This window comes from Stegostoma tigrinum, chromosome 48 (assembly GCF_030684315.1).
Source record: "Stegostoma tigrinum isolate sSteTig4 chromosome 48, sSteTig4.hap1, whole genome shotgun sequence".
Classification (NCBI taxonomy): domain Eukaryota; kingdom Metazoa; phylum Chordata; class Chondrichthyes; order Orectolobiformes; family Stegostomatidae; genus Stegostoma; species Stegostoma tigrinum.
The window spans coordinates 4,762,115-4,786,181 of NC_081401.1; the positions used below are offsets into that span (position 1 = coordinate 4,762,115).

At 45.2% G+C, this 24,067-nt stretch overlaps 1 protein-coding gene across 3 annotated transcripts in view; it reads right to left on the bottom strand.

Moving 5' to 3' along the window:
- Nucleotides 1-247: 247 nt before the first annotated feature.
- LOC125450139 (perforin-1-like) overlaps nucleotides 248-24,067 on the bottom strand; it is a 28,360-nt gene continuing 4,540 nt past the window's right edge. For 2 of the 3 annotated variants that reach the window (XM_048526131.2, XM_048526128.2), the window contains one exon: nucleotides 248-2,212. In XM_048526131.2, coding sequence (XP_048382088.1) covers nucleotides 472-2,181 — 1,710 coding nt within the window. In that variant the 5' untranslated portion in view covers nucleotides 2,182-2,212 and the 3' untranslated portion in view covers nucleotides 248-471. Of the gene's footprint in view, nucleotides 2,213-12,518; nucleotides 12,580-24,067 lie in introns of all 3 variants that reach the window. The other variant, XM_059643130.1, reaches the window with a different exon arrangement.

Genomic DNA, 24,067 nt, shown 5'->3' on the forward strand with positions numbered 1-24,067 from the left:
TAGTCAGGAGGGAAGTGACTTACTGAAGGATTGCCAGCCTCTGACCTGCTCTTGTAGCCACCGCCCAATAACAGAGGGATACCTTGACAGAGCCTTTCAAGGTCAGGGGGGTCAGGCTACAGAATTCCAATGGCCCCAAAACTCTTCCCGTCCACTCCCATTCTGCACGGTTCCAACATACAACCTCACACCATGCAACAAACTCACTGACCAAGTGCACCCAGAAAGACGATCATGTGAAACAGGCTAAATGCCAAAGAGTTGAATTTATTGAAAAAATGTAAAATTATAAAAATGCATACAGCAACAAGCATGGACTTTATCGTTGTCCTTTCACATCGCGGTGCGCTACACTGCTTCCATGTTTGGAAAAAGCTTCAAAGCGTTGCATTTTAATGGTACTAAGCCTCCCATATTAAATGAGGGCCATTATACTGCTATGATATTGCCATGACAGTATCTGAGCAAGGGTTAGGGGAAGTAGACCATTGGGAATGGTAGTTCAGAGCGATTGAGCATGACTGTGTTGAGGTGGAGGGTGTGGTTGGTGGTGCCCACGTAAGAGGTGAACGCCATGCTGCCAGGGAGGGCCACATAGGCCTGGCAGGTGGCACCGCCCAGGTGGGGGCCACAGGTGAAGGTATAATCGTAGGTCACCTTGCCATACCGGAGGTAGCAGACCTTCCTAAGGGTGCCGGAGGTCACACTGACCTCACATTTCCCCAGGAGATCGTCGCTTTTCACGGTATCCTGGTCCCAAACCTTGATGGTCAGCATGTGCCCACTTTTGGCATTGACCTCACCCAGGTCCAACTTGGTGTTCCACGAGGGATTGTTGTTGTTCGAGATCACATTGGTCCTGGCCTCCTGTCGGCCATATCTGACCACCACATAGCCATCAGTGGCCGTGAAAACATCCCCCCAGAGGTCGCGGCCCTTCTTGACAGTCACCACCAGATGGCCCAGCCCCTTCTCCTTGGGGCAACAATTCCGGTCCACATGATTATTCTCACGGCACGCGCAGTTACAGCGTTGGTGGGGGTTGCGGTAGGAACCACGGGGGCATGAGGCACCCACCTTGCATTGCTTGGAGAGGGCATTGAGCATGATGTAGTCGCTGATGTAGCGCTGCAGGTTCTTTCGCCTGGGGTCACTCTTGGGAAGCAGGTGGTGAAGAGGCTCCAGGTCATAGCGAACCGTGCCGGGGTTAGAGGTCAGACTGTTCATCCAGCGGGAGAAGGCTGAACTGTCCCCGGAGAAGAAAAGGTCAGCCCCCTGCTGGACCTTACCCCCCGTCAACTCTGTTACCCGGTCATTGAAGGCCTGGTAGACCTTGTCACTGTTCTTCATAGCGCGCGCCATTTTCCGGCATTTCTGGGAATTCACTAAGGCTCTTGCCCTCAGCTGTGTCATTGAACTGGCCTCTTTCGACAGGCAGTCCTTCACCTCCTCAATGGTGTAGCCCTTGAATGCCGCCTCACATGTCCGAATAGCCGTCACATCCTTAAAGTGTCCACCCAGCGCCACAGACGTGAGGTAGTGGGTGCCGTAGGTGGCCACCAGCTTCCTGTACTGGTCCTTCTTGCCATTGGGAGGGAGGCTGGAGAGGGAGCGGGCAAATTCAGGTGCCAGGAGGGGCTTGTCCTTCACCCGATATTGGTAGTAGCGGCACTGGAACTGGTGACTGGTGAAACTGTAGCGGTCGTTCTTGGAGTGGGAGCTATCAAAACTCACCAGCTTGGACTTGGAACCGGCCAGCACCGATTTGGCTCCATTGAGATGGAGGTCCACCTGCCAGTCATTGGTGATGGCAGAGGTGGCTGACTGTGCCAGCTTATCAACCGAGCGGTAGAGTTGGCTGGAGATTGAGCGCCGGCAGGAGCTCAGGGTGCGCCAGTCCACCAGTGAAATAGGCAACCGCTGGCGCACATTACCGAGATGCCCATTGTGGCAGAGGATGCAGCTCCCATTGGCGAATTTCCAGGTGTTCATGTCAATCACAAAGGCGCCCCTGGGCTCAAGGGTCACCACGTCGTAGCCCAAACCCGCCAACTGGGCCCCTGGCACCAACCTGGCATCGCGGCAGTCACAGGCACGCCCGGTTGTACAGGCACTCAGGGCACCCTGGAAGAAGAGGCACAGAAAGAGGAAACAGCTTGGCTTCAAATGCACAGCTGTCATCTTGTCACCGGTTGTGCCTCGAACAGCCAATCTGCAAGAGGAAAACGTGGAAGTTACACTGAAAGGCTGTCACTGCCAAGGATCTCCATCAAAATACCAATCCTCAGCTGAGATCCAAGTGCCAACAGACTTTTCTGCTCAGCAGGAGTTATTGGCACAGCTGCATGCACAATGTGACAGATTTATGAGCTGGTAAAAGCAGAATGGTGATTTAACTCGATGTTGAAGATTTGCTGAATTTGACAGGTCAATGAGCGGTTAAAATCATTATGGCATCTGAAGTGCGTGTTAGGCGTCTGTTTGCCATATTCAAGACATTTGAACCCTTTTAAATGAGTATGCAATCTGAAGTGAGCTTCAACATTTCATTTGCCTAATTTGACAGATTTTAAGAACAGTATGCTGTTTTAACTGAGCATTGAATGCCTGTTTGCTTAATTTGGCAAATTTATCAGCTTTTAAGAGCATGTGATCTTAACCAGGTTTTGAATGTTTGTCTGCGTCATTTAACGGATTTATAAGCTGTTGAGAGTGGTATACTATTTTAAGTTGGTGCTGGAGGTTCATTTTCTTAATGTGCAAGATTTCAGTGCTGTTAAAGCTGTTCTATTCTCTTCAGTGAACAATGAAGTTTCATCTTCTTAATTTGTCAGATCGACAATAGTTTCATGTTCATTATTATATTCTTAATTCTAGATTCTTTACTGAATTCAAATTCCATTATTTGCCATTGGGAATTCGAATGTACATTGTATAAGTCGTGCCTGGTTTGCCTTACCAAATTGCAATGCTTCCCACTTCTCTAAATTAAACCCTATTTGCCCCTCCTTAGCCCACTCTGAGATGACCTTCCTGGCTGTCCACTGCACCACCAATCTTGGTGCCATCTGTGAACTTACAAACCATACCTCCTATATTCACATCCAAATCATTTCTATAAGCAATATTCTACTCTTTTAGATTAAAGGCATGACCAAAACAATCCCTCGCAGGTTGTGGGGTACACAAGGGGCCAGGGGAAACTGGGGGCACTATCTGTTCACTCGCACCTATCATTTATAGGCCCCGGGCCGAGCTCCAAATGCTGCTGTTTTGCAACAGGCCTCGGACTGCTATCGTTTGCAAGGAGTTTTCCTCTGCCCTTTCCTCCCCTGTGGATGCTTTCCACCCACCCAGCTGGCGTCTGTAACTGAGGTAATTCCCTCCTGCAGGGTCCGAGTGTGGGTGGGTTGATGGTCATGAGGGGAGACCAAGCACTACCAACACCATGCTGGAACTCCCCTCGCCAAGCTGGCGGAGGCGGGGCTGAAGGAGCTCAGGTGGAACAAAAGGTGGGACGATCAATGAAATGTCCCTCGGGGAAACTTTGCCCACAGGGCCGAAAGGCCTTCAACGTCTCACTGAATGGAAGGTCCTTCACCAGGGCAAGGTCTTCAGGAAGACCACTGCCCTCCCGTATATGTTCAGTCCAGCTACCATGGTTGGGGGGTGCAGACTAAGCCCACCAAGGCCAGCTACGCTTCTCTCAATTGTCATGTTGGGGCGAATGTAACATTTCAGCCTGAGCTGTCTTGTTAGATAAGGGCGACAAGACAATCCCCACCACTCCAAAACCCTCAATGAGATTCCAGTCTGGAGCTCACTCCCAAGTATCTACTTTTCAAATATATAAACCAACCTGGAATGTCTCAATTAGATTTCAGTCTGTAACTCACTCCCGAGTATCTGATATTCTGTACGTAACCCATCCCACACCCCTCAATTAGATTCCAGTCTGTAACCCATTCCCTGGTATCTATTATTTAATACATAAACCTGCCCAATTCCCTCAATTAGATTGCAGTCTATACCACACTCACAATTATATGTTATTCTGCATGCAAACCAAGCCACACCCCTTGATTACATTGCAGAGTCTAACTCACTCCCAGCTACCCGTCATTCTACACAGAAACCACTCAGTTAGGTTGTCATATCGGCCACGCTGCCAGGTATCTGCTGTTGTATACTGAGAAACTACCTGAACATCTTGGCCTGGTCCGTAACTCACCCCCTAGGTATCTGTTATTCTGTACATAAACCATGTGAATGACTTGATTAGATTGCAATGTGTAACTCACTCCTGGTTGTCTGTTAATTGTTATACAAACTCATTGATTTGGCTCAATCTGTACCACACCTCAGTCTATCTGTTATTCTGTCTACATTAACCATCCGATCCTTTTGATCTGATTCTTATCAGTAATTCATCTGTTATTGTCTGTAGAAAGCACCCAAATCCTTTGATGGTATTCCAGTGTGTAACGGACTTCTGGATATCTGGTATTCTATACGTAAAACACCCCTCAATCCTTGATTAGATGCAGTCTGTAACTCTCACTCAGGTATTTGTCTTTCTGTATATAAACCATATGGACTGCCTCGATTAGATTCCAGTCTGTAACTCACTCCCTGATATCTGTTGTTCTGTACATAAACCACCCTGAGCCCCTCGATTAGATTCAAGACTACACACAAACCCGGGTAACTGTTAATCATTTGAATCTCGACAATGTGGGTGCATGTCATTCGCCCCATCAAGTCCACGCATCACCACTATCCATCTCACCTACCCTGTCCCTATATCTCTGCATTTCCCATGGCAAACCCACCTTGCCTGCATATCCCTGGACTCAACTGGACAATATCCCATGGCCAATCCACCCTAACCTGCTTGTCTGTGGGCACGACAGGACAATTTAGCATGGCTAATCCACCCTAACCTGCACATCCCTGGGCACGACAGCACAATTTAGCATGGCTAATCCACCCTCACCTGCACATCCCTGGGCACGACGGGACAATTTAGCATGGCTAATCCACCCTCACCCGCACATCTTTAGACTGTGGGGGGAAACCAGAGCACCTGGAGGAAACCTACACAGACAGTTGCCTGAGGTTGGAATCAAACCAAGGTCCCTGGAGCTATGAGGCAGCAGTGCTAAACACTGAGCCACTCTCATATTTCTGTACTAACGACGGCAACCCTTTGACTGGATTCCAATGTGTAACTCACTGCCAGGCATCTGTTAATCTTTATGGGATTCCACAACTGTGTCAATTGGACGCTAATCTGTATCACACTCCTGAACATGTGTGGTTCTGTCTATATAAACCACCCAAACCCCTTGATCAAATTCCAGAATGTAATTAATCCCAGGTACCTGTTATTCACTATAGACACCATCCAGTCCAGTCTGGAACTCGCTCCCGGGTATCTGTTATTCTGCACATAAACCACCCCAAACCCCTCAATTGGATTTGAATCTGTAATTCATTACCCAGTATCTGTTAATCTTTATAATAAACCACCTGAACCCCTCAATTAGGATCCAGCCTGTCACTCATACCCTTGATTAAACTCTAATTATGAACTCAACCCCCGGTACCTGGTATTACATATATAAACCACCCTTAGCCCCTCGATCAGATTCCAACTTGCAACTCACTCCCTGATGTCTGTTAGTCCACGTGTAATCCACCCCCAACCCCTCGATTAGATTCCAGTCTGTGGCTCTGTCCCAGGTGTCTGTTATTCTATATGTAAACAATCCTGAATCCATTGAATACATTCCGTTCTGTTATTCACTCTGCAGTTCCTGTTATTCTATAGATGTAAACTACACTGAATGCCTCGACTAGAATCCAGTCTGTAACTCACTCTCGGGAATCTGTTATTCTGTATATAAACAACCCCAAACCCATTGATTAGATTGCAGTCTGTAACTCACTACTGGTTGACTGCTGATTTACGCATACACCAGCGCCAACACCTTGATTAGATTTGAGGCTCTAACTCACTCCCAAGTATTTGGTATTCTCTCTATAAACCACCCAAACCCTGACAGTCATGTCTACCACACTGCCAGGTCTCTGTTTTTATGTCCAGAGAAATAACATGAACATCTTGATCCAGTCTGTAACTCACCATCAGGTGTCTGCTTTTCTGTATATAAACCACCTGAAATGACGATTAAATTCCAATATGCAACTCACGCTTGATTATGCGCTAATCTTTATACAAACAGTGGATTTGACTTCAATCTGTAACAAACGTCGGCTATCTGTTATTCTATCTACATTAACCATCTGATCCCTTTGGTTTGATTCCAGTCAGTAATTCATCCCTGGACATCTGTTATTCTCTGTAGAAAGTGCTCAAACCTCTCAATTAGATTCCAATCTAGAATTTAATATTTAAATTACCCTGAACTCTACAATTAGATTCCAGTCTGTAAGTCACTTCTGGGTAACTGTATTCCCTTTAGACACCATCTGAGCCCCTCGATTAGATTCCAGTCTGTAACTCATTCCTGGGTGTCTGATCTTCTATATATTTATCCAACCTGAGCCCCTTGATTAGGTGCCAGTCTGTACCGGGTATCATAGATACTCACTTCCGGGTAACTGTGACTCCACAGATCAACCACACCAAACCCCTTGATCAAATTCCAATTTGTAACTCACTATCTATTATTCTATACATAAACCAACTCAAACCCCTCATTAAGTTCATAGCCTGTAACTCACTTCCACTGTTATTCTGTATATTTCCACCCCGAGCACCTTGATTAGATTCCAGTCTGTAACTCATTCTGGGTGTTTGGTATTGCACATATAAACCACCCCAAACTCTTGATTACATTTCAGTCTGTAACTCACTCCCGTTGTCTGTTATTCTGTCCGTAAACCACCCTGAAACGCTCAATTAGATTCTTGTCTGTCCCTCAAACCAACCAACTCATTAATTAGCAGTGGGTAACTCACTTCCAATGTTATTCCGTGTATTTCCACCCTGAACCCCTTGATTAGATTCCTGTCTGTAACTCAATCCCGGCATGTGTTGTTCTGTGCATAAACGACCCCAGCTCGCTCGATTAGATTTCAGTTGTAACTCAGTGCCGGGTGTATGTTATTCTATATATAGACAATCCCAAAACCCCAGAGCAGATTTCAGTCTGTCACTCATTCCCAGGTGTCTGCTATTTTATATATACACCACCCCAAACCCCTTGATCAGATACCAAACTATAACTGACTCCTAGTCTCTGGTATTCAATATATGAAACACCACAATTAGATTCCAGTCTGTCACTCTGTCCCAGGTGTCTGTTATTCTACATGGAAACCATTCTGAATCCACTGATTAAATTCTGCTCTGTTATTCACTCTGGGGTTTCTGTTATTCTGTATATTTAAACCATCCCGAACCCTTCGATCAGATTCCAGTGTGTCACTCACTCCCAGGTATCTGGTATTCAATAGGCACACCACTCCCAACCCGTCAATTAGATTCCGGTCTGCGACGCACTCCAATCATTGACTCAATTGCAGGTACCTGGTATAAAAACACTTAAGTTACTGGAAGCTCAGCAGGCCTGGCACCAACCATGAAAAAAAATCACAGTTAGCCTTTCAGATCTGGTGACCCTACTTTAGAACTGGACCCAAAACGTTAATTCTGATATTTTTTCACAAATGTTGCCAGATCTGCTGAACTTCCAGCCACTTCTGTTATTTGTTCCTGATTTACAGCAGCTTGTTTGGTTTTTACCCAGGTACATGATTTTATGTATAAAACCCACCCACAGCGTCTTGATTGGATTCCAGTCTGTAATGCACTTCTGGGCATCTGTTATTCTGAAACTCTCAAATTGATTCCAGTTTGTAACTCAGTCCTTGGTATCTTGATTCTCTATATTAAACCACCTGAAATTCCTCAAAAAGATAGCAGTCTCTAACATCTATTATTCTGTATAAAAACCACCCCAAACCCCTTGATTGCATTCCAGTCTGTAACACACTGCCAGGTATCTGTTATTCTGTATCTAAACCACCTCAATCCCCTCGATTAGATTTCAATCTGTAACTCACTCCTGGGTATCTGTTATTCTGTACATAAACCACCCTAAACTCCTAGATTAGATTCCAGTTTGTTACTCATTTCGGCGTATCTGTGATTCTCTCCATAAATCCCCGGTTTCTTTTATTCTGTATATAAATCACCCTGAACCCCTCGATTAGATTCCAGTGTATAACTCACTCCCAGGTATCTGTTGATCAACGTATAAATCACTCTGAACACCTTGGGTGGATTCCACTCTGTAACTCACTGCCAGGTAAGTTATTGTGTATATCAACCATCTTGAACCATCCCATTAGATTCCAGTTAGTAATTCACTCCCACATATCTGTTATTCCATCTGTAAACCACTCCAAACCCTTCGATTAGATTCCAGTCTGCCACTCACTCCTGGGCATTTGCTATCCGCTAAAAATGATCCATACACCTTGACCAACTCAAATCATTAACTCAATCTGAGGTACCTGGGATAAAAAAGATGTTACTGGAAGCTCAGCAGGCGAAGAAAAAGTTCAGAGTTAGCCTTTCGGATCCGGTAACAAAGCCTCAGATCTAAACCCAAAACGCTAATTCTGATTTTTTTTTTACCACAGATGTTGCCAAACCTGCTGAGCTTCCAGAAACTTCTGTTACTTGTTCATGATTTACAGCATCCACATTTCTTTAAGTTTTTTTACCCAGGTACACGATAGTATAAATGAATGCCACCCTTAGCGCCTTGATGAGATTCCAGTCTGTAACTCGCTTCCGGGTATCTGTTATTCTGTACATGAACCACAGTGAACCCCTCAATTTGATTCCAGGTTATAACTTGCTCCTGGGTATCTTGATTCTCTATATAAATCACCTGATTCTCCTCAATTAGATAGCAGTCTCTAACTCATACCCGTATATCTGTTATTTGTTTATAAACCACCCTGAACCCCTCGATTTAATTCCAGTCTATAACTCGCTCCCAGGTATTTGTATTCAATATGTTAATAGACCCAAGTCCCCGATTAGTTTCTGGTCTGTTACTCTCTCCCATGTGTCTGTTGATCAATGTATAAATCAACCCAAACCCCTTGATCACATTCCAGTCAGTAATTAATTCCCAGGAATCTGCGGATCTACGTACAAATCAGGCCAAACACCTGATCAGCTTCCAATTTGTACATCACTGCTGGGTATCTGTAATTATGTATATAAACCTCAACTAAGTTCCTGTCTGTAGCTCACTTCTGGGAATCTGGTGTTCTGTATGCAAACCACCCTGAACCCCTCAATCAGGTTCCAGTCTGTTCCTCAGTCTCAGGTGTCTGCTCATCTATATATAAACCATCCCAAATCCCTTGATCAGATTCCAATTTGTGCACCACTCCTGGGTTTCAGTTATTCTGTATATAAACAATCCGGAACCACCCGATTAGATTCCAATCTGTGACTCACGCCAGGAAATCTGTTATTCTATATATAAACCACCCCAAATCTTCAATATGATTCCTGTCTTTAACTTCCCTGTTTGCTGCTATTCTGATTATAAACCTCCCTGAGGACCTCAATATTTCCAGTCAGTAACTCACTCCCAGATATCTGTTATTCTGTACTGACCCGAGCCCCGATTAGATTCTGGTCTGTTGCCCACTTCCTGGAATCTGCTAATCTATATTTATATATAGGCCACCCCAAAACCATCAGTCAGATTCCAGTTTGTAACTCACTCCTGTGTATCTGCCGATCTATGCATAAACCTCCCCAAACCCCTTGATCAGATTCCAGCCTGTAATTCACTCCCAGATATCTGTCGATCTACACATAAACCATCCCCAATTCCTCTGATCAGATTCCAATTTTTACATCACTTCGGGCTTTGTGTTATTATGCCAATAAACTTCCAGTCTGTAACTCAAGCCCCCGTGTCTGTGTTATTCAGCATATGAACGAACCCAAATTCTGCAATTCAATTCCAATCTGCAACTCACACCCACGTGTCGCTGTTACTCTGTATGTAAACCAGCGCGGCCCCTGATTAGGTTCCAGACTGTTACTCACTCTACAGTATTTGTTATTCTATATATAAGCCATCCCGAATCCCTCGATTCGATTCCAGTCTGTCACTTACTACCAGGCATCTGTTGATCATTGTATAAAACTCCGATGACACCTTGATTTGATTCCAGCCTGAAACTCACTTCCAGGTGGCTGTTCATCCATGCATAAACCAACCCAAATCCTTGATCAGATTCCAATTTGTACATCATTCCCGGGTATCAGTTCCACTGTATATAACCCCTCGCCAAACCCCTCGATTAGATTTTAGTCTGTAATTCACTCTCAGTAATCTGTAATTCTGTACATAAACCACCCCGAAACCTTCGATTATATTCCAGCCTGTAACTCACTCCCGGGTGTCTGTTATTCTACATATCACTCACACCAAACCCCGCGATTAGATTCCACTCTGTAACTCTGTCCCAGGTGTCTGTTATTCCATGTGGAAACCTTTCTGAACTGCTGATTAAATTCCAGTCTCTTACTCACACCTGGGTTTCTGTTATTCTATCGACATAAATCATACTGAATGCCTCAATTAGAATCCAGTCTGTAAAACCCTCCCAGGTATCTGTTATTCTGTATATAAACCAAGCCAAACCTCTCAATTAGATTACAGTTTGTCACTCATTCCCAGATGTCTGTTATTCTATATATAAAACAGCACTACCCCGATTAGGTTCCAGTCTGTTACTCACGCTTGGGTATCTGTTATTCAAGATTTAACCAGCACAAACCCCTCAATCAGATTCCAGTCTGATACTCAGTCTCGGGCATCTGCTGATCTTTATATAAACTTCTCCGAGTCCCTTGGTCAAATCCTGTCTGTAACTCACTCCTTGGTATCTGCTGATCTATGCATAAGCCAGCTATATCCCTTGACCCTTCGGCCCAAAAAGTCAGTTTTTGTGCTCCTAAGATATTGCTTGGCCTGCTGTGTTCATCCAGCTCCACACTTTGTTAACTTGGATTCTCCAGCATCTGCAGTTCCCATTACCCCCTTCAAACACCTCAATTCATTTCCAATCTGTACTTCTCTCACAGGCATCCACTATATTTTGCAAAAATGATGCGTACCCCTTGATTAAACTCCCAACCATTAACTCAGTCCCAGGGACCTGGTATTCCACATAAAACCAAACCTTAAACGCCTCAATTAGATTCCAAACCGTACCACACTCCAGATATATGTTATAAACCTCCGAACTCCTTGATTAGATTTCACTCTGTAACCACACCCAAATACCTTTATTATTCATTTAAAACCTCCTCACGCCCCTCCATTAGATTTCAGTCTGCTGCACTTTCCTGGGTATATTCAATTTTATATCTAAACTGTCCTGAACATGTTGATCAGAGTGCAGTCTACCCCACAGACAGCCTGGACGGCACAGTAGCTCAGTGGTTAGCACAGCTGCTTACAGCACCAGGGACTCCACCCATTGTGGATTGCCTGTGTGGAGTTTGCACATACTGCCTGTGTCTGTGTGCATTTCCCCGAGGTGGTCTGGTTTTGTCCCACACTCCAAAGATGTGCTGGTTTGATGGATTGGCCATGTTAAGTTACCCATAGTGTTCAGGGATGCATAGATTAAGGGGATGGGGCTGGCTCTGGGTGGGATGCTGTGAGGTTCAGTGTGGACTTGTTGAGCCAAGGGGCCTGTTTTCACCATTTCACACTGCAGGGATTCTGTTTATTTTCCACATTGCCAGCTCTTTATTATCGTAAATACTGATTATATTGCACTGTCTAACTCATTCACGGCTATCTGTTATTCCACACAGAATTTACTCAAAAACCTTTATTAGACAGTTATCTGTGCTACAGGTACCTATTGTTCTATCTAGAGTAACAATCCGAATCCCTTGATGAAGTCAGTAACTAACTCCCAGATATCTGTTATTGTGTACACAAATGAACCACATACATTCCAGTCCGCGATGCAAGCCCAGATAATGGTTATTCTATATATATAAACTACCAGGTATCTGTTAATTCAGTACATAACCTACCTGAAACCGCTCAATTAGATTCCAGTCTGTAAGTCGCTCCCTGGGATGTGTTCTTCTGGATATAAGCCACCCCGAACCCCTCAATTAGATTCTAGTCTATAACTCACTCCCGGGTATCTGTTATTCTACATATAAACCAGCCTGAAACCCTAAATTACATTACAGGCTATAACTCACTCCTGGGTGTCTATTATTCTATGTATAATCCACACCAAATTCCCTGCTTAGATTGCAGTCTGTAAGTCACTCGCAGGTATCTGTTATGCAATACATAAACCACCCTGAGCCCCTCAAATACATTCCAGTCTATAGCTCACGCTCGAGTATCTGTTATTCAGCATATAATCCACAACATTGTCCCAGTTCAGTGCAATGCTCCTTTCACACGTACCTCAGTGCAGTGTTTCCTGCTGCTCCTTTCTGGCCTCACAGCAGTCGACTCCGAGACAGTGCTAAGGGCAGGGAAGACTGTGTCTTAAATTATCTCGCACTGGGCAGTCGTCCATCCCCAATAATGGGAGAGGTCATCACCTCGCGGTGGTGTGAAAATGAATGTCACATTTCCAAAATGTGATATCTCTCACACTGCAAAGTGTCAGTGACCCCAAACCCCTTCCCATTCATACCCACTGCAGACAATCCCAATGCACCCAAACCTCTTTATGTTCGCTCCCACATCGTACAATCCCAAAGGATCAAAACACATTACCATTCATTCCCATTTGTCACAATCCTAATGTTCTCCAATTTCTTCCCAGTCACTCACACTGTACACAATCCCAATGGACCCAATCCCATTCCTGTTCACACCGACTCCAGACAATTCCAATGGACACAAACCCTTCCTATTCATTTGTATTCTGCGCAATCCCAACAGAAACAAAACCGTCCCCGTTCAGTCCAAACGTACGCAATCTCAGTCAAACCTAATCCCTTCCTATTCATTCCCACACTGTGCAATCACATAGGACTCAAACCTCTTCCCATTCACTTCAATTCTACACAAGCCCAACGGTCCGAAAACCCTTCCCAGGCATACTGACTCGAGACAATCCCAATTGGGAAAACCTCCTTCTTGTTCGCCCCCCACTCTACACAATCCCAATAAATCCCAATCCCCTTCACATTCATTCCCACTGCGTACAAGCCCAATGGATCCAAACCCCTTCCCGTTCATTCCCACTGTACACAACCCCTGTGGACCCAAACACCTTCCTGGTCACTCCCACTCTGCACAATCCTAATGGGCAGGTTGTCCTTCTCCTCCTTAAAACAAGTTAGACATTTCCAACCAGAACCTTATCAATGAATTTGCCTAGGTTCCCACTATACTGAGGTGGTCAATTCACTGCAAACACAAGTCGGTACCGATGTAAAACAGTCCCAATTTTATTAGGGAACAAGTTGCAATAGCCTCTATATTAAATATATTCTCTCATACTCTTATTTGGCCCCTTAAGCATACAATCCTTCCAGAGTCTCTTGTATATTTATGCTGTGGCTCTCTCTCTGGTTCTGTCTCTGGGGCTGCAAAGCTGCTTTCTTTCCTCCCCCTTCCCTCTCTGGGTGGTCAGCTGGTCTCTGCCTCTTACCATGTTGGTCTCCTCTGAAGGACTCCAGAAAATTTGAGACAATGGTCTGCAAGTGAGCCCTTTCTAGAACTTTCTGGCTGGTACTCTGCTTCTTTCTGCAGTTCTGGCCAATCAAGGAGAAACATATAATATTTTGAACCATGAGCCAATCATTTGGATGGCTTGCTCCTGTCACTTTCTTTATGTAGCTTGTTCAGTGGACAAGTTGTCAGGGATATGTCTTTCCAGGATAACTGCTGACCTCCTACATGATACTAATGACATTAGTGCCTGGCTGCTCTTTATGCCCTGGGTCTGGTGCGTAGATTTTGTGATTTCAGAGACTTGCTTGGCCAATATACCCAGCATCCCTTGCTGGTTGGCCAAGTCTGCAATCCGATCTGTGTTGTCCTTCTACGTGTTCGTGGTCAGGAGTTTAAAAGGTGCTGCCTAAGGAGTCTTGGCTAATTTTTACAGTGTATCTTGTAGATTGTGCACACCGCTACGACTGTGCATCAGTGGTAGAGGGAGTGGATGCTTATGGATGTTGTGCCAATCAAGTTCAAAATTGCCATTTGCTGCACATAGTGGGAAAGAATACTCAGGCAGATTCTGTGTGTAACTGTGGCAAGTTATGTTTAGAAAGCTGCGGTAAATTTGAGAGATCGATATTATTTTCTTGTGAAGAAGTGTCAGGAACAAAAACAGATGAAGTCAAGATGTGACAAACTGCCTGAGCAAAATGAACAATCAGAACAAAATTTGCAGCACCTCACAAACCACCAACACACACTCAACACTGAAGTGGTTGCTGCAAGTCCCCTCTCTATCAGGCAGATATCTGTACACTGACTTCTGTTTCTAAGTCCTTTCTCTCTCTCTCTATCTCTCTCTCAGAGGGAGATAACTGCACTTGCTGGTGTCTCTTGATGCAAATTAAAATTATAGGGGCAGACAAAGGGTTAAATCTTACAGTGATCGGCGGGATGATGTACTGATCTATGGAGTGTTACAATAATCAATAGAATGCTGTACCTTAACAGAATGAAGTGCTTCAGCATAGTTCAAGGGAATGTAAAACAAAGGTAGGACACCCAGGTTAGCTATTAATGGCAGCTTAATTAGGTTAATTAAAGCATGTAACATAGAACTAAGGACTAGCATGACGTAATGGGGTCAACCCAAGGCAAAGGACCATTGTGGCAGATGTAGTAATAAATAAGAAACTTGGATACAGGCACAAGATGGCTTCTCGATGCAAATTAGCAACAAAATGGCTTCTTGGCTGCGAACTTTATTAATTCTGCTAGAGCTACATAAATCACTAACCCTCAGACTGCTGCAAAGGAAGACAGTAGACAATGCACCTTTCAGAATACAGCAGTAACTTGATAAGATAGAGCAGTACTAACCACTCTAACTGACCTTCAAGTGCAGGTGCAGTGGCTGTCTGTCGTAAGATAAAAAAGTGATCTAAGTGTGGTGACATAAGTTGTTTACCAATTAATATCATTGGACTTCGCAACTGTCTTATAGATTAGGTACAAAGTGGAAGACCATTGTGGCAGAAAATAACCATAATGTAAGAGGTTGAGTTTAAAATAAAAGACCATTGTGGCAGAAGATGATCAGGATGGAATAGGTTATGTCTAAAAAGTAGAAAACCATGTGGCAGAAAGTAGAGAACTGCTGTAGCAGAAAGTGATTCAGAAGACGAATAGCTTTAGAGAGATAACACGAGCTAACAAAAATTGGTCTGCTGCATAGCTTTGGAGAGATAACAACTGGTTACGCTGATAATCTTTGAAGAAAGTATGATAACTAAAAAGTATAAAGAATAACGACCCCGGGATTTGGGGGCAATCGGGAAACCATTTTCTGATTGTCACAGCTTTTGTATGCAAATAAAAGTTTAACTTCCTGAAGACTTCTCCGCGTCTCCTGGTAGTTTCTCCACTACACTCTCAGTCCCCTCTGTCTCTCTCAGGTAAGTATGTGTTGACTTACTGGTGTCTCTCAGTGCGAGATACGTGTACACCGACTGGTGTCACTCCATCCCCTCTCTGGGGGACACCTGTAAAAAGACAGGTGACTCTCTGGACCAAATCCCCTCTCTCTCTCTCTCTCTCTCTCTCTGGGAAATAACAGCTTGACCTGAGGCAAACAGTCCACCTTCCCTCTCACTTAACCATCCGATTTATCCCACTGACTAATCCCCACCTGCATTCACCTATCACCGTTCCACCCACCTTCCCCAGTCCCACCCGTCCTCCCTCTATTTATTTCCCACCTCCCTTTCCCCTGCCATTTTTGAAGATGGGTCCTGACCCGAAACAACCATCCTGCACCTCTGCCGCTGCACAATGTCGTCTCTGACTCCAGCATCTGCAGTTCTTGCTATTTCTGAACATCTGAACACTGACTGGTGTCTCTGGGTCATCTCTCACCCTGTCAGGGAGATATCTATGCAGTGGCTGCAGTATGGCAGCCTCCACTCTCTCACTAACTGGTGTCTCTCTTCCCTGAGACTGTGTGAGTAGCCTCTATCTGTTCAACTACAGAAGCCATTGCAAGAGCCAAATTATGATTCCACACTGTCAGCCCTTGATACCTCCAGCAAGGGCCTTGTTTTCCTCATCGGGAGTCTCTGTGTTCCATTTCGAATTCTAATATTTGTTCCCAAACCTTCGTGAACCTCTTCCTTCAGTTTCCCCTGGATCTTCCGGCTGTGCAATGGTCAAACCTTCTGCTTAAAGTGTTTGTTGGTGAACATCCTTAAATGGGAACACTGAAGATACTCAGGTTGTAGGGAGCATTGGGTGGTTTGCCATTGGTGGTGTAAATCTGACATATGGAACTCTGCAGGTATACCGTACCAGAGATGATGCACTCTGAAGGTCCATATTCTGTAAAGTGATAAATCGGCAATAATGGATTGTCGGTAGCATGACACAACCCTTCCCATAAACTAAAAAGATACATGCAGAATTTCACAATTACTGAAGGCCATTCAGCCCATTTCTTTCACTTCCCCTCCCTATTCTGTCCAGCCTCGTTCCATGGTTTTGAAAAACTCTATCAGATTTCTCTCTCAGCCTCCTTCTCTCTGGGGAGAGCAGTCCCCACTACTTTGCCACTGAAGTTTCTCATTCCTGTGATCATTCTTCTAAATCTCTCTGCATGCTCTCACTCCAATGTATTCACATGTTTCTGTTAAACGTAGCACCCACAACTTTTAACAATACACCAGCTAAATGTCTTGTTCAAGTCCAGCATCACCTCCTTGGTTGTTATCACTCTAACACCAAAACCAACAAGAGAATCTGCTTGACTGGGAGCTCACTCATCATGCCCTGCTGCCTTTAATCATGAGTAAGCATACACCACCTTCACCCCCAGCCCAAACCTTCCCAGATCTCTCTGCTCCAGAGCACCATTCACCATACTGTCTCTGCACAATTCTCTGTTTTTGTCAAAGGATACCACTTCTCCCTTGAATTGCACTTGCCTCCTCTCTGCCCATTGAGCCAATGTGTCAATCTCCTTTTGAAACTCTCACCCTGTGGCTCTCAGTTTATAGCCAACCACATTTCTCTTCTTTCTTGCAGCAGGCTAAAGCACCACAGGCAAAACAGTTTGCTCGGCCTATCTCGGGGTGTGCACTGGGGCTCAATTTGGGCACATGCCCATGGATATGGGGTCCGCAGTCACCCAGGCTGTGTTTGATTTTCTTTCCTAAAACCAAACTGTGGGTTTGATTTGGTGAGGCAGATTTTTACAACAATCAACAACAGTTTCATGGTCACTGAGACGATGCAGAACCACAGAAAATAGGAGCAGGAGTAGGCCATTCAGCCCTTACAGACAGCAACCCCAATTCAATACAAACATGGCCGATTGTCCCATATCAGTTCCCTGTTCTCCTCGTTTTTCGAATTCCCTTTGATCCTTTTTGCCCCAAAAACCATATCCAACTCCGTCCTAAAAACATTCAATGGCTAGGTCACGAACACTTTCTGTGGTCCCACTATGTCCCCACTCTCAGGATGAAGACATTTCTCTACATCTCAGTCCTACTCTGTACCCTTAGCCTATGACATCCCCTTGCTTGTTGGCTCCCTATTCATTATGAACATCCTTACTGTGTTTATCATGGATTGTCCTGTTGGAATTTGATAAGTTTCTATCGGATCCATCCCCTTATTCTTCTCAATTCCCATGAGTACAGTCCTAACTTATGGAGAGAGTCCGGATATATCAGTGCTGCCATCCCAGCAATCAGTCTGGTCAATCTTCCTCACACTCCCTCTGTAACCAGGACAACCTTTCTCAGATCAGGAGACCAAACTGTGTACACCATACTCCAGAGGTGATCTGACCCTGTACAATCACAGCAAGATATCCCTGCTCCTGTACTCAAACTCTCTCACTATGAAGGCCAATGTACCATTTGCCCTCTCCAACTGCAATGATGATTTTCAGTGATTGGTGTACAAGGGGCACCCAGGTCTTGGTCTATCTCCCCCTTTCCCGATTTAAATCACCAAACAGATATTAATGTCATATTATTATCATGTTTATGCACATTACACTCCATGTGCCATGCATTTACCTACTCCCTCAACTTGTCCAAATCTCTGCATCCTCCTCAAGGCTCATCCTCCTCTCAAGCCATCCTGTGATTTGAACCCATGTGCCACATAAGACAGTGGTCCACATCCAAAGGGGACAGGATGGGGTCAACATCCAGGCTGGGGCTGACAAGTGCCAAGTAACATTCACGCCAGCAATGGCCATCTCCAATAAGAGGTAGTTTACTCGTAGCCTCTAAAATTTCTCCACAGGGGAATGTATCCCATGACCAACTCACCCTTTATTTACACTTAGTGAGTACCTGACATTGATCCTCCCCCCTCAAAGCTAGGTCACTGAGTAAACTGGATATCCAACACTCCTGTTCTTATCTGCCAGCCAAGGCACCCTGATTAACAGCCTCAGTCAGGGAACTCATATTCTCTGAGGTCCACCTGGCTGATGCTGTTACAATCATGACATCCCAATTCCAGGGAGTCCAAACACGTAGGCCAGTTCTTTTCGCTGTAGCTCCTCCAAGGGCTTTTTAAGCACTGAGTCAGGTTTGTCCAACTCTGTCTCTGATACAGGCAATGTGGAATTTGCAATAACTCGCCCCTCGTGCCCGGAACATCTTGGAAGAAATTCACTCCCTTCTTCAGGCGGCAAAGGCATCAAAGCAGTGACACCCACAGCGTCCACCTCAGATTCTGAGGTATCTTCATCACTTGACCGGGATGGAGAGCCCACACGTTCTGGGCCAGTCGGAAAGGCAATCGAGGAGCCAAGCACGTTTTGTTCCCACGCCATTTGAGTTTCCAGCATTCATACTGTCTACGTGCTTGTTCATGATATCGCACCTACCCAAGCTTCAGGTGTCACTGGACCCGACCCCACGTCGATCATGCCTCTTACCCATGCTGAGCCATTCCCCTGGTTCCTCCACCGAACATGGTCCTCTGAAATAAAGTATCTCACTTTCAGTCTTGTGTCTGACACTGGCGCTCCTGATGCTATTTCACCCTTGGTCCCCAGCTCCGTGAAGATCAGATCAACTGGTGCAGAGTCTTCTCCCTATCAGCAACTCTGCTGGAGCTATACCTGCAATACCACGAGCAGTAGACCTTTAAGTCAATCGGAACCAGGACAGCTTGGTGTCTGATGAAGCTGTATGCTGTTTCTTTAAGCTGTCTTCAAAGTCTGGGCTGCTCCTTCTGCCACACCATCGGATGATGGAAGGTATTCAACCTGGCTTTATATGTTGAATACCATTTGACTTAAGAAAGATGCAAATTTCATGTTGTTAAAACATAACCCCTTACCTGACCAACATTTCCAGGCATCCATGTATTGCCTGCGGTTTTTTGATCTTTGACAAATTAACTCGGTGCTTGTCCACACACTTTGAATGGGCGGCCACAATGACTTCAAACATTGAGCCTGTGAAAGGAGCTGCATGGTCGATGTCCAGCCTTCACCCATACATTCCCACAAATCCGGGGGAGCCAATGGCAGAAATGTTTGACCTTCATGGCCTTTTGGGCACTGCCCCACCAACACAGCTATGTCCACATTCAATCCCCGCCACCAGACATAACTTCATTTTGGAAACCGCTGGATGAGCCGAGTGGAGGTTTCCCATATCTGGTACCCACCTGTGCTCAGGACAATCACTGTAGTCCCCCATAATAATATGCCATCCTCTACTGTGGTCGGGGTCCAAAAAGGTTTCAGTTGTGGTTGTAATACCCTTAGGTTTCCCCCATCGCCACCAGCTGGTTCAGTTTTGCCAGGACCGGATTCTTCTATGTCCAAAGGGTCCAAAGATATCATCAACTGTGACTGAAGCTCTGGGCAGCATTGCCTTGTCCAATTAAGAAGACCTAGCAGGGGTTTGTGGTCCATTTCTAGTACAAATCTATGTCCATAAAAGTATTGGTGGAACTTCCCGACTTCAAATACAGCCACCAAACAATCTATCTCTAAATGGGTGTACTGACGCGCTGCATTAGCCAAAGTCCTGGTTGCACACAATAGTGGGCGCTCCTCTCCATTGGACCACCTATGAACTGATACAACCACTATGCCGTACAGGCAGGCATCACGTGTTGCTATCAGACATTGCTTTGGATCATAGAGTGCCAACATCTTAGAGAATGACAGCTGTTTGTTCACTTTCCTGAAAGCTATGGCGACCATTTCCAAGGCTGACCCATTTAAGTGAAGCGTTCATGCAAAGATGCCAGGATGGAGGACAGGTTATCTATGAAGTTTCTGTAATAATTCATGAGCCCAAGGAAAGACAGGTACTGATGTGGGATCCAGGACACCTTTGATCTCCCTCACTTTACCTTGGTATGAGGTGTAAGCCAATCTCGTCAACTCAGGGTGTCTGGTGTATGCATTTTTCACTTCTAAGGCATACACTCATCTGGGAGAAACATCTCAGGACTGTGTGCAAGTTCTACCTTGGATGGGGTAGAATTTGTAATGACCGTTCAGGAGGGTTTCTTAACACACTACGTAAATGGTCCAACCAGGAGACAAGTTATAGTTTTAGGAAATGAGCCTGGCCAGTTGAGTGAAGTTTCAGTCGGGAAGCATTTCAGGTGTAGTGACCATAATACCATTGATTTCTAATAGACTTGTGGATAGTGATAACAGCAGTCCTTGGATAAAGGTGTTAAATTGGGGAAAGGCTAACTATAACAATGTTCAGCAGGAACTGGAGAATGTTGATTGCAGGCTGCTGTTTCAGTGTAAATCCACATCAGACATTTGGGAGTTTTTCAAATAGCAGTTGATAAGAGTTAAGAAGCAGCACACATTCCTGTGAGAATGAAGCAAAAGTATGGCAAGTTACATGAATCCTGGATTACCAGGGATGTTATGGCCTTTGCCAAAAAAACCAAAGGAAACACATGTAAGGTGAGGGAGAACGGGAAGTTACAAAGCCATTGAAGTAAATAAGAAAAGTTGGAAAGAACTTTAACAAGGATTTTGAGGGGCTAAAAGATGTCATGACAAGTCATTAGCAAACAGGATAAAGGAGAATCCCATTTTATGCTAGGTCTTTTTAAATTGGACAAGGCAGTGCTGCCCAGAACTTCAGTCACAGTTGATGATTTCTTTGGACCCTTTGGACATAGAAGAATCCGGTCCTGGCAAAACTGAACCAAAAAACTTTTTATGTATATAGAAAAAGCAAGAGGGTAGCCAAGGACAGGGTTTGCCCACTCAAGGACAAATGGGGGAATCTATGTGAAGAGCCGAAATATTGAGGAAGGTGAGTTCCAAAACAAATACTTTGTGACAGTATTTACCAAAGAAAAAGGATTAATAAAGGACGATCTCAGGGAAGGGTGTGTTGAATTTCAAAGACAAGTTGACATTGAAAAGGAAGAGGTTCATAGTGTTGTGCATTTTGAGAAGTGTAAAGGTAGATAAGACCCTGGGTCCTGATGGCATCTACCGCAGAATATTCCAGGAGGCAGAGAACAACCTGCTGGGCCATTAACAGATACCTTTCTATCTTCTTTGGTCCCAGGTGAGGTCCCAGAGGACTAGAGAATAGGCTAATGTAGTCCTATTGTTTAAAAAGGTTAAAAAGGGACAATCCAGGAAATTACAGCCCTGTGAACCTCACATCAGTGGTAGAGAACGTATTGGAAAAGATTCTCAGGGGCAAGAACAATGCACAATTACAAGCAAATGCACTTATTAGTGACAGGCAGCTGTGGCCTTGTGCCACAACGCCACTGGCCCGCAAGGCGCACAATGGGGTGTGGGATGACAAAGACAGATCAAGGGGAAGGGGCGAAGTGGGGGAGACACAGCAGCAGTAAGTTGGGAGAGACAGAGCAGGGCGAAGGGTGTGGGAAAGACATTGCAAACGTTCGGTGAAGGGAGAGACACAGTAGGGGTAAGGGGGGAGAGACACAGCAGAGGGAAGGCAGGGAGACCCAGTAAGGGTGACAGGGCATTGAGAGGCTAAAGGGATGAAGGGAGTAGAGAAGAGATTACAGCATTCAGTGGAAAACCCTGCAATTGAATGCATTCCACAAGCCACATTTCTGATGATAAAGCCAGCTCACGTGCCCGGCTGAAGTCCAGTTCAGCTTCAGCCAGAATGCACTTTTGCATGGTTCCATCAATCTCATCATCGTCGCCACTGAAATAGCTCCACAGAGGCCTGTATCCCATCACCAAGTCACCTTTTATTTAACAGTGGAGAGTGCCTGACAAGAATCTACCTCCCTCAGATCCAGTTCTCCAACTGAACTGGATGATTGACACTCCTGTTCTTATCAGTCAGCCTGGGGTCTCTGATTGGACCAGATTAACAGTCCCAATCCGGAAACACATATTCTGAGAGGTTCCCCCTGGCTGACCACAGTACATTCACTTTCGCGCCACTGAAATTTACTGGTGTTCCATCACTGAATTCAGCCCTATATCAACATCATGGGGGTCTTTCATTCTCAGAGAATTCACCCATCACCCCCTTGACAGTCAATGCATCACCATCAGTAAATATGCAACTACTGACATCCTGGAAGGTACAACTGACCGGAAACCGAACTGGAACAGCCTATCAATACATGGCTACAACACCGGGTCAGAGATGAGAAACCCTGCAGCAAGAAACTCACCTCCTGACTCTCCAAGCCTGCGCATCACCAGTAAGGCATAAGTCAGTGATGTGATGGAATACTCCCCAATCTCCTGGATGGATGTAGCTCCAACAACATAAGAGTAGCTCAACACTATCTCGGAAAAAGCAGCTCATTTCTTTGGTACCACATCCACAAACATCTACTCTGTCCATCAGCGACGCTGAGTAGCATGTGCCATCTGCACGATACACTGCAGAAATTATAAAATCTTTCAACAGCTCCTTTCAAACCCATGATCACTTCCATCTAAGAGGACAAGGGTCGCAGATACATGAGAACACACACCCCAGCAAGTTCCCCTCCAAACTGCTCACCTTGCTGACTTGGAAATATATCACCAATACTTCGCTATCCTGTGTCAAAGGCCTGGAATTCCCTCACTAATGGCATCGTAGGATAACCTGCAGTATGCAGGCTGCAGTGGCTCAGCAAGGCAGCTTACCACCATCTTTTCAAGGATGACTAGGAACAGACAATAAATGCTGGCCAACTAGTGAAGCCCAAATCCCACAAAAGAATTTATAAAAATTAACGTAAAGGGTCATTAGCAACCAACATTGTCCAATCATCCACTATCCATGCATCACAATTTGAACAGACTGAGGTCAAAGATGGCAAGACTATCCCATCAGGAGGAGACTGAGTGGGTGTGAAGGGGAAGTGGTTTTGAATCTATTTGTGTAGCCTGACCTCTCTGGTCTTGAAAGGATCTGTCGAGGGAATGTGGGGATGTTCTCTGACAGCGACACACTGGGTGACCGATGGACAGAGGGAGATTCAACAGCAGGGGACAGTCATTGACAGAGATAACAAGGTATAGAGCTGGACGAACACAGTCGGCCAAGCAGCATCAGAGGTGCAGGAAGGCTGATATTTCGGGCCTGGAGCCTTCTTCATTTTCTACAGCTCTACACCTTGTTATCTCAGATTCTTCAGCATCTGCAGTTCCTACTATCTCTGAGGCAGTCATTGACAGCTCATTCAGAGCCTGCTGTCACAAAGGGGAGGTCACACAGGACGGCAAAACTTTACATGTTCCTTATTCCACCAGCTCACACAGCACTGCCTGACCTGGTTTTAACTGTCTGGCTGTGACAAGTCTCCAATTCTCAACTGAGTCC